Below are 14,943 nucleotides of genomic sequence, written 5' to 3'. Positions count from 1 at the left end.
CCCAACCCCCGCTCCCCCTTCCCCCCTGTGCCCCCCAACCCCCGCTCCCCCTTCCCCCCTGTGCCCCCCAACCCCCGCTCCCCATTTCCCGGGGACCCCCCCCAATTCCCGGCTGAAGGCCACGCCCCCTTCGCTCAGGCCACGCCCCCGGCCACGCCCCCAGGCGCGTTGCCATGGCGACGCCTTTCCCGCCGGCCCCGCCCTTGTTGCCGTGGCAGCCTCGCCCCCGTTGCCATGGCAGCCCCGCCCCATTGCCATGGCGGCCCCGCCCCTGTTGCCATGGCAGCCCAGCCCCGCCCCCGTTGCCATGGCAGCCCCGCCCCCGTTGCCATGGCAGCCCCGCCCCGCGCGGTCACGTGAGCCGTCGGACGCGCCCGCCATGCTGCGCCCGCCCGGGCCCGGTGGGTGCGGGACCGGGACCGGGACACCGGGACACGGGACACCGGGACACCGGGACACCGGGACACCGGGACACCGGCCCCACCGCGCCCCCGCCCCGGGCCTGCCGCTGCATGCACCGCGGCGACCCCCGGGCCCCTCCCCGGGCCTGCCCGATCCCCTTGGGCCTTACCGGGACCCCCGAACCGCCCCGGGCCCCATCGGGACTCACCGGCTCCCCCTCGGGACCTTCCCCGGGCTTGTCCTGTCCCCGCCCCGAGCCTCAGCGGGACCCCCCGGGCCGTCCTGTCACCTCCGGGCCCGCCCGTCCGCCCCGGGCCTTACCGGGACCCCCGGGCCTTACCGGGACCCCCGGGCCTGCCCTGCCCCCCCCGGGCCTTACCGGGACCCCCGGGCCTTACCGGGACCCCCGGGCCTGCCCTGCCCCCCCCCGGGCCTGCCCTGCCCCCCCCGGGCCTTACCGGGACCCCCCATCTCCCCCAGGCCTGTCCCCCCCATTCCGGGCCCATCCCGCCCCGTGGAGCCCTCGGGGGGATGGGGGGCACCGGGGGGCACCGGGGGGTACCGAGGGGGTTGAGGAGCCCCCAAAATGGGTCTGGGGGTGGTGGGGCCCATCTGTGACCCCCCCGTGTCCCCCCGTGTCCCCCCAGCCCCGGGCTCGTGGCTCTGCTGATCGCCTCCGCTCCTGTCCCCCCATGGGCTCACCAGGTGGGTGTGGGGGACCCCCGCTCTGGGGACCCCCCTCGGACCCTTCTCCCCGGGCTCTGGGCAGTTTGGGGGGGTTTTGGGGGGATCACCTGCAGATTTTGCTGGGGTTTGGGTTTTGGGGTGACCCACAGTCCCCAGGCTCTGGGGTCCTGAAGTGTCCATGCCCAGTGCCAGAGGATTTTGGGGTGCATGCCCAGTCTCAGAAGGATTTTGGGGGGGTCCACCCCAATGACAGAGGATTTTGGGGGTCCATGCCCAGTCTCAGAGGGTTTTGGGGTCCTGTGCTCAGACTCTGGGAGGTTTTTGGGGTCCATGTCCAGTCTCAGAGGATTTGGGGGTCCATGCCCAGTCTCAGAAGGGTTTGGGGGGTGCATGCCCTGGCTCTGAGAGGTTTTGGGGGTCCATGCCCAGTCTCAGAGGGGTTTGGGGGGGGTCCACCCCAATGACAGAGGATTTTGGGGGCCCCCACCCCAATGACAGAGGATTTTGGGGGTCCATGCCCAGTCTCAGAGGGGTTTTGGGGGGTCCACCCCAATGACAGAGGATTTTGGGGGCCCCCACCCCAATGACAGAGGATTTTGGGGGTCCATGCCCAGTCTCAGAAGGATTTTGGGGGCCCATGCCCAATGACAGAGGATTTTGGGGGCCCATGCCCAGTCTCAGAGGATTTTGGGGGGTCCATGCCCAATCTCAGAAGGATTTTGGGGGGTCCATGCCCTGGCTCTGAGAGGTTTTGGGGGGTCCACCCCAATGACAGAGGATTTTGGGGGTGCATGCCCAGTCTCAGAAGGATTTTGGGGGGTCCATGCCCAGACTCAGAGGGGTTTGGGGGGTCCACCCCAATGACAGAGGATTTTGGGGTCCATGCCCAGTCTCAGAAGGGTTTTGGGGGGCCCATGCCCAGTCTCAGAGGGGTTTTTGGGGATCCATGCCAGTGTCAGAAGTTTTGGGGGTCTGTGCTCAGACTCTGAGACTTTTTTGGGGTCCATGTCCAGTCTCAGAAGGGTTTTGGGGGGCCCATGCCCAGTCTCAGAGGGGTTTGGGGGGGTCCACCCCAATGACAGAGGATTTTGGGGGTCCATGCCCAAACTCAGAGGGGTTTGGGGGGGGTCCATCCCCAGTGTCAGAAGTTTTGGGGGTCCGTGCTCAGTCTCTGAGAGTTTTTGGGGTCGATATCCCGTCTCAGAGGATTTGGGGGGCCCATGCCCAGTGTCAGAGGGGTTTTGGGGGGCCCATGCCCAGACTCAGAGGGGTTTGGGGGGGTCCATCCCAATGACAGAGGATTTTGGGGGTCCATGTCCAGTCTCAGAGGGGTTTGGGGGGGTCCATGCCAGTGTCAGAAGTTTTGGGGGTCCTGTGCTCAGACTCTGGGAGGTTTTTGGGGTCCATGTCCAGTCTCAGAGGAGTTTTGGGGGTCCTGTACCCAGTCCCTGGCGGTTTTGGGGGTCCTGTGCCCAGTCCCTGGGGGTTTTGGGGGTCCCATTCCCAGTCCCTGGGGGTTTTGGGGGTCCCATGCCCAGTCCCTGGGGGTTTTGGGGTGTCCGTGGCTGTTTTGGGGTGTCCGTGGCTGTTTTGGGGTGCCCATGGGTGTTTTGGGGTTCGTGCCCAGCCCCTGATAATTTGGGGTGTCTGTGGGTGTTTTGCGGTGTCCGTGCCCAGCCCCGGTGTTTTGGGGTGCCTGTGCTCGCTCCCAGGTGTTTTGGGGTGCCTGTGGCTGTTCCGGGGTGCCCGTGGCTTCTCTGGGGTGTTGTGGGGTGCCCGTGGCTGTTCCGGGGTGCCCGTGGCTGATGTGGGGTGCTCTGGGGTGCCTGTGGCTGCTCTGGGGTGCCCGTGCCCATTCTGGGGTGCCCGTGGCTGTTCTGGGGTGCTCTGGGGTGCCTGTGGCAGTTCCGCAGTGCCCGTGACAGTTCCGGGGTGCCCGTGGCTGCTCCGGGGTGCTCTGGGGTGCCCGTGGCTGATGTGGGCTGCTCTGGGGTGCCCGTGGCCGTTCCGCGGTGCCCGTGACAGTTCTGGGGTGCCCGTGGCTGCTTTGGGGTGTCGTGGGGTGCCCGTGGCAGTTCCGGGGTGCCTGTGCCCGTTCCGCGGTGCCCGTGGCTGTTCCGGGGTGCCCGTGGCTGTTCTGGGGTGCCCATGGCAGTTACGGGGTGCCCGTGGCTGTTCCGGGGTGCCCGTGACAGTTCCGCGGTGCCCGTGGCTGTTGTGGGGTGCCCGTGGCTGATGTGGGGTGCTCTGGGGTGCCCGTGGCAGTTCCGTGGTGCCCGTGGCAGTTCCGGGGTGCCCGTGACAGTTCCAGGGTGCCCGTGGCTGTTCTGGGGTGTTCCGGGGTGCCTGTGGCAGTTCTGGGGTGCCCGTGGCTGTTCCGGGGTGCCCGTGACAGTTCCGCGGTGCCCGTGGCTGCTTTGGGGTGTTGTGGGGTGCTCGTGGCTGTTCCGGGGTGCCCGTGGCAGTTCTGGGGTGCCCGTGGCCGTTCCGCGGTGCCTGTGGTAGTTCTGGGGTGCCCGTGGGTGCTCTGAGGTGCCCGTGGGTGCTCTGGGGTGTCCGTGGCTATTCTGGGGTGCCCGTGGCTGATGTGGGGTGCCCGTGGCTGTTGTGGGGTGCCCGTGGCTGTTCTGGGGTGTTCTGGGGTGCCCGTGACAGTTCTGGGGACCCGTGGCTGCTCTGGGGTGCCCGTGGCTGATGTGGGGTTCTCTGGGGTGCCCGTGGCCATTCCGCGGTGCCCGTGGGTGCTCTGGGATGCCCGTGGCTGATGTGGGGTGCCCGTGGCTGCTCTGGGGTACCCGTGACAGTTCCGGGGTGCCCGTGCCCATTCCCCGGTGCCCGTGCCCGCTCCGATCCGCTCGGTGCCGTTCTGGTGTACCCGTGCCCATTCCGGGATGCCTGTGCCCACTCCCCGGTACCCGTGCCCGCTCCGATCCTCTCGCTGCCGTGCCCCGACTCCCCCGCTCCGTCCCCGCAGTGTCATTCGTGCTGTCGAGGATGTCGGGCTGCGGCGGCCCCTCCAAGAGCCGGGTGACGGTTCCCAAACGTGTGTGGGAGTTCGTGACGCGGGAGCGCGCGGCGCGCCTGGCGCTGCTGGCGCAGGAGGCGCGGGTGCGGATCCTGGTGGACGGCGAGACCCCCGAGCTCTACGTGCTGCAGCTCTGCGCCACCCCCCCGGGCAGCTCCGCGCTCTGCCCGGCCCGCAAAGCCCTCAAGGCGCTGCTCAAGGAGACCGAGAAGGAGCTGAAGAAGCGCAACCAGCGGCACGGTGAGACACCGGGGGTCTGCTCCGAGCCACCCGTGGGTGCCGCCGGTTCGGGCGCGGCGCGGGACGAGGAGCCGGAGCGGCAGTGCCCGATCTGCCTGGGCGAGATGCGGTGCCCGCGCACGCTGGAGCGCTGCCGGCACTCGTTCTGCGGGGAGTGCATCGCGCGGGCGCTGCAGGTGCGCTCCGCCTGCCCCGTCTGCGGCCGCTTCTACGGGCAGCTGGTGGGCAACCAGCCCCCCGACGGGCGCATGCTGGTGAGCCGCGACGCCGCGCTGCCGCTGCCCGGCTACGAGGCCTTCGGCACCATCATCATCCAGTACGTCTTCCCGCCCGGCGTGCAGGGGGTGAGTGAGTGTGGGCACGGCTGGGTGGGTACTGGTGATCACAAATGGCCTGGGTGGTCCTGGGCCAGTCCTGTGCCCCCCAGTGACCCAATGGTGCCCCCAGTGCCCCCAATGTGCCCGCAGTGCCCCAGGTTCAGCTCTGTGCCCCCAGTGCCCCCATGGTGCCCCTGGTGTCCCGATGGTGACCCCAGTGCCCCCAATGCCCCAGGTTCAGCTCGGTGCCCCCAGTGCCCCGATGGTGACCCCAATGCCCCAGGTTCAGCCCTGTGCCCCCAGTGACCCGATGGTGCCCACAGGGTCCCAATGGTGCCCCCAGTGTCCCGAGGGTGTCCCCAATGCCCTGATGGTGCCCCCAATGCCCCAGGTTCAGCTCAGTGCCCCCAATGCCCCAATGGTGCCCCCAGTGCCCCAATGGTGCCCCCAATGCCCCAGGTTCAGCTCAGTGCCCCTGTGTTCAGCTCGGTGCCCCCAATGCCCCGATGGTGCCCCCAGTGCCCCCAATGCCCCAGGTTAAGCTCGGTGCCCCCAGTGCCCCGATGGTGCCCCCAATGCCCCGATGATGCCCCCAATGCCCCAGGTTCACCTCAATGCCCCCAGTGCCCTGATGGTGCCACCAGTGCCCCGATGGTGCCCCCAGTGCTCCAGGTTCAGCTCGATGCCCCCAATGCCCCAATGGTGCCCCCAGTGCCCCGATGGTGCCCCCAGTGCCCCGATGGTGCCCCCAGTGCCCCATGGTGTCCCCAGTGCCCTGATGGTGCCCCCAATGCCCCAGGTTCACCTCGATGCCCCCAGTGCCCCGATGGTGCCCCCAGTGCCCCCAGTGCCCCAGGTTCAGCTCGGTGACCCCACTGCCCCGATGGTGCCCCCAATGCCCCAATGGTGCCCCCAGTGCCCCAATGGTGCCCCCAGTGCCCCAATGGTGCCCCCAGTGCCCCAATGGTGCCCCCAGTGCCCCAGGTTCAGCTCAGAGCCCCCTGTGCCCCAGGTTCAGCTCAATGCCCCCAGTGCCCCGATGGTGCCCCCAGTGCCCCAATGGTGCCCCCAGTGCCCCAAGTTCAGCTTGGTGCCCCCAATGCCTCAGGTTCAGCTCAGTGCCCCCAGTGCCCCGATGGTGCCCCCAGTGCCCCGATGGTGCCCTCGGTGCCCTGATGGTGCCCCCAGTGCCCCAATGGTGCCCCCAGTGCCCCGATGGTGACCCCTGTGCCCCAATGGTGCCCCCAGCATCCCAATGGTGACCCCAGTGTCCCGATGGTGCCCCCAGCGCCCCGATGGTGCCCGCAATGCCCTGATGGTGCCCCCAGCATCCCAATGGTGACCCCAGTGTCCCGATGGTGCCCCCAGCGCCCCGATGGTGCCCGCAATGCCCTGATGGTGCCCCCAGTGTCCCGATGGTGCCCCCAGTGCCCCAATGGTGCCCCCAGTGCCCCGATGGTGCCCCCAGTGCCCCCAGTGCCCCCAGCATCCCAATGGTGACCCCAGTGTCCTGATGGTGCCCCCAATGCCCCAGGTTCAGCTCAATGCCCCCTGTGCCCCGATGGTGCCCCCAATGCCCCAGGTTCACCTCTGTGCCCCCCGGTGCCCCTGGGTGTCCCCAAATCCTGCTGGGTGTCCCCAGCACCCCTGGGTGCTCCAAAACCGCGATGGGTGCCCCAGCCCAGTCCTGTGCCCTCCGTGCCCCTGCTTGCCCCAAATGCTCCTAATCCACCTCTGTGTCCCCAGCACCCCTGGGTGCCCCCAAACCCTGCTGGGTGTACCCAGCATCCCTGGGCTGCCCACACATCCTGGCAGGTGTCCCTGGCTGCAGTGCCCCCTTACCTGTGCCCATCGCTGCCCCTTACCTGTGCCCATCACTGCCCCCTTACCTGTGCCCATCGCTGCCCCCTTACCTGTGCCCATCGCTGCCCCCCTTACCTGTGCCCATCGCTGCCCCCCTTACCTGTGCCCCCCTCACCTGTGCCCCACTCTGTGCAGGTGGAGCTCCCAAACCTGTGCCCCCTCACCTGTGCCCACCCCATGCAGGGGTGTGGTACCTGGGCACCACCTGGGCACTGCCCCCCTCACCTGTGCCCCTGTCCTGTCCCTGCCCCCTCACCTGTGCCCACCCTGTGCAGGTGTGTGGTACCTGGGCACCACCTGGGCACTGACACCGGTGCCCCTGTCCCGTCCCTGCCCCCTCACCTGTGCCCCCCTTACCTGTGCCCATCGCTGCCCCCTTACCTGTGCCCACCCCGTGCAGGTGGAGCACCCCAACCCGGGGGTACAGTTCCCTGGCACCACCTGGGCACTGCCCCCTCACCTGTGCCCGCCCCTGCAGGTGGAGCACCCCAACCCGGGCGTGCGGTACCCGGGCACCACGCGCGTGGCGTACCTGCCCGACTGCCCCGAGGGCAACAAGGTGCTGGGGCTGTTCCGCAAGGCCTTCGCCCAGCGCCTCACCTTCACCGTGGGCACCTCGCTGACCACCGGCCGTGCCAACGTCATCACCTGGAACGACATCCACCACAAGACCAACTGCACCGGCGGGCCCCAGCTGTGCGGGGGGCACCGGGGGGGCACTGGGGGGCATCTGGGGGAATCTGGGGGGCACCTGGGGGGATATCAGGGGGGTTGGGGGGCACCTGGGGGGCATCTGGGGGGCATCTGGGGGGCACTGGGGGGGTTGGGGGGCATCGGGGGGGCACCGAGGGGCACCGGGGGGCATCTGGGGGGCACCGGGGGGCATCTGGGGGGCACCGGGGGGTTGGGGGGCACCATCCAGCACGGTGATGTGGGGGCACCTGGGGGGCTGATGGGCACCCATGGACGTGGGGGGCACCTGGGGGGGCACCTGGGGGGTACTGGGGGCACCTGGGGGGTACTGGGGGCATCTGGGGGGCACCTGGGGGGCAGCTGGGGGGTACCTGGGGGGGTTGGGGGGGTTGGGGGGCACCGGGGGAGCACCGGGGGGGCACCTGGGGGGGACCGGGGGGGCATCGGGGGGGGTTGGGGGGCATCGGAGGGGTACCTGGGGGCATCTGGGGGGCACCTGGGGGGCACCGGGGGGCATCGGGGGGGACACCAGGGGGGTTGGGGGGCACCGGGGGGCACCTGGGGGGCATCTGGGGGGGACTGGGGGGGACACCAGGGGGGCTGGGGGGCACTGGGGGGCACCTGGGGGCGTCTGGGGAACACCTGGGGGGCACCGGGGGGCATCTGGGGGGCACCTGGGGGGCATCGGGGGGCACCTGGGGGGCATCTGGGGGGTTGGGGGGCACCATCCAGCACGGTGATGTGGGGGCACCTGGGGGGCTGATGGGCACCCATGGACGTGGGGAGCACCTGGGGGGGCACTTGGGGGCAGCTGGGGGGCACCGAGGGGCAGCTGGGGGCATCTGGGGGCAACTGGGGGCATCTGGGGGGCAGCTGGGGGGGTTGGGGGGCACCTGGGGGCATCTGGGGGTGTTGGGGGGCAGCTGGGGGCACCTGGGGGGGACCGGGGGGCACCTGGGGGGCACCTGGGGGCATCTGGGGGGCATCTGGGGGGCATCTGGGGGCATCTGGGGGGCAGCTGGGGGGCATCTGGGGGGTACCTGGGGGGCACCTGGGGGCACCAGGGGGCATCTGGGGGGCACCGGGGGGGCATCTGGGGGCATCTGGGGGCATCTGGGGGGCACCGAGGGGGCATCTGGGGGCACCGGGGGGGAACTGGGGGCATCTGGGGGGCACCTGGGGGCATCTGGGGGGCACCTGGGGGCATCTGGGGGGCACCTGGGGGGGTTGGGGGGCAGCTGGGGGGCAGCTGGGGGCACCGGGGGACACCGGGGGGCAGCTGGGGGCATCTGGGGGGCACCGAGGGGCAGCTGGGGGCATCTGGGGGCACCTGGGGGCACCTGGGGGGCAACTAGGGGCACTGGGGGGCACCGAGGGGCAGCTGGGGGCACCGGGGGGCACCTGGGGGGCACCGGGGGGGCACCTGGGGGGCACCGAGGGGCAACGGGGGGGGACCGGGAGGGACACCAGGGGGGTTGGGGGGCACCTGGGGGGCACCTGGGGGCATCTGGAGGGCATCTGGGGGCACCTGGGGGGCACCAGGGGCAGCTGGGGGGACACCTGGGGGGGACCGGGGGGGACACCAGGGGGGTTGGGGGGCACCGGGGGGCATCTGGGGGGGCCCCAGGGGGCACCTGGGGGGCATCTGGGGGGGACCGGGGGGCATCTGGGGGGCACCTGGGGGCATCTGGGGGGCATCTGGGGGCATCTGGGGGGCACCTGGGGGGGGGCACTGGGGGGCACTGGGGGGGTTTGGGGCACTGGGGGGCACCGGGGGGGCACCGGGGGGCATCTGGGGGGGCTGGGGGCATCTGGGGGGCACCTGGGGGCATCTGGGGGCATCGGGGGGCACCTGGGGGGCACCTGGGGGGCACCGGGGGGCAGCTGGGGGGCATCTGGGGGGCACTGGGGGGTTGGGGGGCACCATCCAGCACGGGGATGTGGGGGCACCTGGGGGGCTGATGGGCACCCATGGACATGGGGGACACCTGGGGGGCACCTGGGGGGCACTGGGGGGCACCTGGCGGGCACCTGGGGGCATCTGGGGGCATCTGGGGGGCACCTGGGGGCATCTGGGGGCATCTGGGGGGGTTGGGGGCATCTGGGGGGAACCGGGGGGGCACCGGGGGGCATCTGGGGGGCATCTGGGGGCACCTGGGGGCACCGAGGGGGAACTGGGGGGCACCTGGGGGGCATCTGGGGGCATCTGGGGGGCACTGGGGGGCACCGGGGGGGTATCTGGGGGCATCTGGGGGCACCTGGGGGGTATCTGGGGGCATCTGGGGGGCATCGGGGGGCATCTGGGGGCATCTGGGGGGTAGCTGGGGGCATCTGGGGGCATCTGGGGGGGTTGGGGGGCACCTGGGGGGCACCTGGGGGCACCTGGGGGGCATCGGGGGGCACCTGGGGGGTTGGGGGGCACCTGGGGGGGACCGGGGGGGATATCAGGGGGGTTGGGGGGCACCTAGGGGCACCTGGGGGCAACGGGGCGCACTGGGGGGCACCGGGGGGTATCTGGGGGGCACCTGGGGGCACCTGGGGGGCAGCTTGGGGGCATCTGGGGGCATCTGGGGGGTTGGGGGGCACCGGGGGGGCACCGGGAGGCACCTGGGGGGCATCTGGGGGGGACTGGGGGGGACACCAGGGGGGTTGGGGGGCACCGGGGGGCACCTGGGGGCATCTGGGGGGCATCTAGGGGGCACCGAGGGGGGCATCTGGGGGGCACAGCCTGACCCACTCCCCCCTGTGCCCCCAGGTTCGGGTACCCCGACCCCACGTACCTCGCCCGGGTGCAGGAGGAGCTGCGGGCCAAGGGCATCACCGAGGACTGAGGGGGGGTCAGGGGGTCCCCCCATGCACCGGGACCCCCCCCCAGGAGGCAGCAAAGACCCCCGTGGGACCCCCAGGCAGGGGGATCCCCCCTTACAAAGGGGCACCCCGGGGTGGGAGGAGCACCCCCTGGGCAGAGGGAGCCCCCATTCAGTGGGACCCCCCGTGTGGGGGATCCCCCCATACACCCCCAGCCCCCCCGGCTGGTGTGGGGGGCACAAAGAGGGGGTCAAGCCCCCCACAGCACGGACAGACGGACCCCTGTACATAGCCCCGACCCCCGACAGATGGGGGGTCTCTGCTCCCCCCAAATCCCGCGGGGGTCCCACCCTCGGGGGGGGTTATTTATTTTTTATTTCCCCCCCAGGTGTGTAAGTTTGATCCAATAAAAATATGCAATGGATTGATGGATTGGGGGGTGCTGGGGGGCACCGGGATCATGGGGGGCAGATCTGGAGGGGGGTTGGGGACAGGGGACGCGGGATTTGGGGGATTTTGGGGTGGGACAGCAGGATGGAAACACTGGGGTGGGATACTGGGATGGGACACTGGGATGGGAAATCGGGATGAAACATTGGGATTTTGGGGTGTGGGCAGTGGGCTGGACCTGCGGTCAGGGGGATTTTGGGGTGGACTGGGTCAGGAGGGACCCTAAAGCCCATCCCATCCCATCAATCCCATCCCATCCCATCCTATCCATCCCATAAATTCCATCCCATCCCATCCCATCCATCCCATAAATTCCGTCCCATCCATCCCCTAAATCCCATCCCATCCTATTGATCCCCTCCCATAAATCCCATCCCATCCATCCCATAAATCCTATCCCATCTCATTTATCCCATCCATCCCCTAAATCCCAACCCATCCCACTGATCCCACTGATCCCATCCCATCCCATCCCATCCCATCCCATCCCATCCCATCAATCCCATCCCATCCCATCCTATCCTATCCATCCCCTAAATCCCATCCCATCCCATTGATCCCCTCCCATAAATCCCATCCCATCCATCCCATAAATCCTATCCCATCCCATAAATCCCATCCCATCCATCCCCTAAATCCCATCCCATCCTACTGATCCCACAGATCCCATTCCATCCCATTTACCCCATTGATCCCATCCCATCCCATCCCATCCCATCCCATCCCATCCCATCCCATCCCATCCCATCCCATCCCATCCCATCCCATCCCATCCCATCCCATCCCATCCCATCCCATCCCATCCCATCCCATCCCATCCCATCCCATCCTATCCATCCCCTAAATCCCGTCCCATCCTATTGATCCCCTCCCATAAATCCCATCCATCCCATAAATCCTATCCCATCCTATCCATCCCATCCCATAAATTCCATCCCATCCTATTGATCCCCTCCCATAAATCCCATCCCATCCATCCCATAAATCCCAACCCATCCCACTGATCCCACAGATCCCACTGATCCCACTGATCCCACTGATCCCACTGATCCCATCCCATCCCAGCCCTGCCCACCCTCACGGGAGGAATTCCTGCCCAATCTCCCACCCATCCCTGCCCTGGCACCAGCAATCCATCCCCTGGCTCCTGTCCCTCCATCCTTGTCCCCGGTCCCTCTGCAGCTCTCCCGGGGCCCCTCCAGGCCCTGTCCAGGTGCCCTCGGTCCCCGTTCCTGTGTCACGGGTGGAGGGACACAAACGTTCAGTGACACCGGTGCCGGTGTGGGCCCCGAGGGCACCGCTGGGCACCGCTGGGCACCGCTGGGCACTGGGGCTCTGAGCCCCTGCCCACGGCCCTCTGCTGTGGCTGTGCTGCCAACTCCACCCCACCCCAGTACAGACCAGTGTCCATCTCCCCAGCCCAGCCCCGTGTCCCTCTCCCCAGTGTCCCTCTCCCCAGTGTCCCTCTCCCCAGTGTCCCTCTCCCCAGTCTGGACCAGTATCCATCTCCCCAGTGTCCATCTCCCCAGTATCCCTGGGGATATGGGGGGGCTGTAGGGGATATGGGGGGGCTGTAGGGGATATGGGGGGCTGTAGGGGATATGGGGGCTGTAGGGGATATGGGGCTAGAGGGGATATGGGGGGCTGTAGGGGATATGGGGGCTGTAGGGGATATGGGGGCTGTAGGGGATATGGGGGGGCTAGAGGGGATATGGGGGGCTAGAGGGGATATGGGGGGCTATAGGGGATATGGGGGGGCTGTAGGGGATATGGGGGGCTATAGGGGATATGGGGGGCTGTAGGGGATATGTGGGGCTGTAGGGGATATGGGGGGCTGTAGGGGATATGGGGGGGGGCTAGAGGAGGCTGGAGCAGGAGGGGGAGCAGGGTCTGCTTTGGAGTCCCTAAATTGGGGACCACATTCCTCCTTTCCTGGAGCCCAAAGTGGGGCACGAAGGGCTGGAACAACCCCAAACCTGCCCAGAGCAGGCTGGAAACAGCCCCGAGGCAGGATTTGTGTGTTTGGCCCCTGTGCTCAGGGGTGTCCTGGGCTTTTCCAGGTCCTCATTCCCTGCCAGAGCAAGGAGAGGGATTTAATCCGTGCCAGGAGAACATCCAGGGGCGTTTGGGAGGAGGGTCAGAGCTGCTCTCCTGCCCTGCCCCCTGTGCCCATCTCAGGGGGAGAAACGGGGCAGGAGGATTCTCCCCATCCTTCCACCCCCTTCACCTCCTTCGGGCTGCTCCAGCAGCTTTGGAGAATCCAGAATTCCCTTTGGATGCCAGGAAAAACCTGTTCCTGTCCTGGTTCTGCCGTGCTGGGAGTCAAGGAGGAGATTCCCAGGGAGGCCCAAGGGTGGGGAGTCATGGCACTGTGGGATGTGGGGGAAAACGGGGCAAGATTTGGGGAATTCTCTGCTCCAGTGGGGTGGAAGTTCAGCCCTGAGGAACTGCAGTGAAAAAGTGATGGAATATGTGAGGGGAAAATGCTTTGTCAGTCGTGGATATGGAACTGGGATCCTGTCGGGGCTGTGGGCACTGCCAGGGGGGTGGGAGGAGGACAGAGACCCCCAGCCCCTGCAGGAGACTCCTGTCAAAGGTGAGGGAAAGGTGTTCCCTCAAGGATTGCCTGAGAGTGACCCGGGAAGCTGCAACAGTGTGGAGAAAGGCACCCAGCACCCCACAGGCTCTGGAATTTCTCTGGAATTTCTCTGGAGCAGTTCCCTGGGAGGAGCCCAGCACGATCCAGGCTCTGGAATTTCTCTGGAAGTTTCTCTGGAAGTTTCTCTGGAAGTTTCTCTGGAATTTCTCTGGAGCAGTTCCCTGGGTGGAGCCCAGCACGATCCAGGCTCTGGAATTTCTCTGGAAGTTTCTCTGGAAGTTTCTCTGGAGCAGTTCCCTGGGAGGAGCCCAGCACGATCCAGGCTCTGGAATTTCTGACTCTGGCAGGGCTGTTTTGTAGTGCTGCTTTTTAAAATTTTATTTTATTTTCTTCCCTACTAAAGAACTGTTATTCCTGCTCCCATATATCAGCCTGAGAGCTCCTTAATTTCAAAATTACAACAATTTGGAGGGAGGGGTTTACATTTTCCATTTCAGGGGAGGCTCCTGCCTCTCTCTCCTGCCCCTCTGGCTTTTCAAACCCAGACAGAGGGAAACTCAGCGGTGCAATGGGTGCAAAAAAACACCCCAAAAACAAACCTGGACCTTCAGTGGTGCAATGGGTGCTAAAACCACCCCAAAACCAACCCGGGACCTTCAGCGGTGCAATGGGTGCTAAAAACCACCCCAAAAGCAACCCGGGACCTTCAGCCGTGGGCATCCGTGGTCACTGAAGGTCACCCGGCCAGGGAACACCCGAGGTGTAAAATAAAGGCTGAGTGCAAAGTTTGGGATGAGGAATGGTATGGATGGTGTAAAAGGGTGAGTGGAAGGTGTGGGATAAGGAATGATGTGGATGGTGTAAAATAAAGGATCAGTGCAAAGTTTAGGATAAGGAATGGTGTGGACGGTGTAAAAGGTGAATGCAAAGTTTGGGATGAGGAATGGTGTGGACAGTGTAGAATAAATGATCAGTGGAAGATGTGGGATAAGGAATGATGTGGATGGTGTAAAATAAAGGATCAGTGGAAGATGTGGGATGAGGAATGGTGTGGATGGTGTAAAATAAAGGATCAGTGCAAAGTTTGGGATAAGGAATGGTGTGGACGGTGTAAAAGGTGAATGCAAAGGTTGGGATGAGGAATGCTGTGGATGGTGTAAAATAAAGGATCAGTGCAAAGTTTAGGATGAGGAACGGTGTGGATGGTGTAAAATAAAGGATCAATGCAAAGTTTGGGATGAGGAATGGTGTGAACGGTGTAAAAGATGAATGCAAAGTTTGGGATAAGGAATGGTGTGGACGGTGTAAAAGGTGAATGCAAAGTTTGGGATGAGGAATGGTGTGGATGGTGTAAAATAAAGGATCAGTGCAAGGTGTGGGTAAGGAATGGTGTGGATGGTACAGAATAAAGGATCAACGCAAAGTTTGGGATGAGGAATGGTGTGGATGGTGTAAAATAAAGGATCAGTGCAAAGTTTGGGATAAGGAATGGTGTGGACGGTGTAAAAGGTGAATGCAAAGGTTGGGATGAGGAATGCTGTGGATGGTGTAAAATAAAGGATCAGTGCAAAGTTTAGGATGAGGAACGGTGTGGATGGTGTAAAATAAAGGATCAATGCAAAGTTTGGGATGAGGAATGGTGTGAACGGTGTAAAAGATGAATGCAAAGTTTGGGATAAGGAATGGTGTGGACGGTGTAAAAGGTGAATGCAAAGTTTGGGACGAGGAATGGTGTGGATGGTGTAAAATAAAGGATCAGTGCAAAGTTTAGGATAAGGAATGGTGTGGACGATGTAAAAGTTGAATGCAAAGTTTGGGATAAGGAATGATGTGGATGGTGTAAAGGCTGAGCGCACCTG

The 14,943-nt window shown here is 65.7% G+C and overlaps 1 protein-coding gene across 1 annotated transcript; it reads left to right on the top strand.

Annotated features, from left to right (window-relative positions):
- The first annotated feature begins 307 nt into the window (after positions 1–307).
- On the top strand, positions 308–10,459 carry DTX3 (deltex E3 ubiquitin ligase 3). The gene is made up of 5 exons (XM_072919538.1): positions 308–401; positions 1,050–1,107; positions 4,064–4,698; positions 7,013–7,230; positions 9,983–10,459. The coding sequence occupies exons 2-5, from the start codon at positions 1,095–1,097 to the stop codon at positions 10,056–10,058; spliced, it is 942 nt and encodes a 313-aa protein (XP_072775639.1). The 5' UTR covers positions 308–401; positions 1,050–1,094; the 3' UTR covers positions 10,059–10,459.
- Positions 10,460–14,943: the final 4,484 nt, after the last annotated feature.

This window comes from Taeniopygia guttata, chromosome 29 (assembly GCF_048771995.1).
Source record: "Taeniopygia guttata chromosome 29, bTaeGut7.mat, whole genome shotgun sequence".
Lineage (NCBI taxonomy): Eukaryota > Metazoa > Chordata > Aves > Passeriformes > Estrildidae > Taeniopygia > Taeniopygia guttata.
Note: the sequence above shows the minus strand (reverse complement) of the source record. Positions and strands in the feature narration are given on the sequence as shown.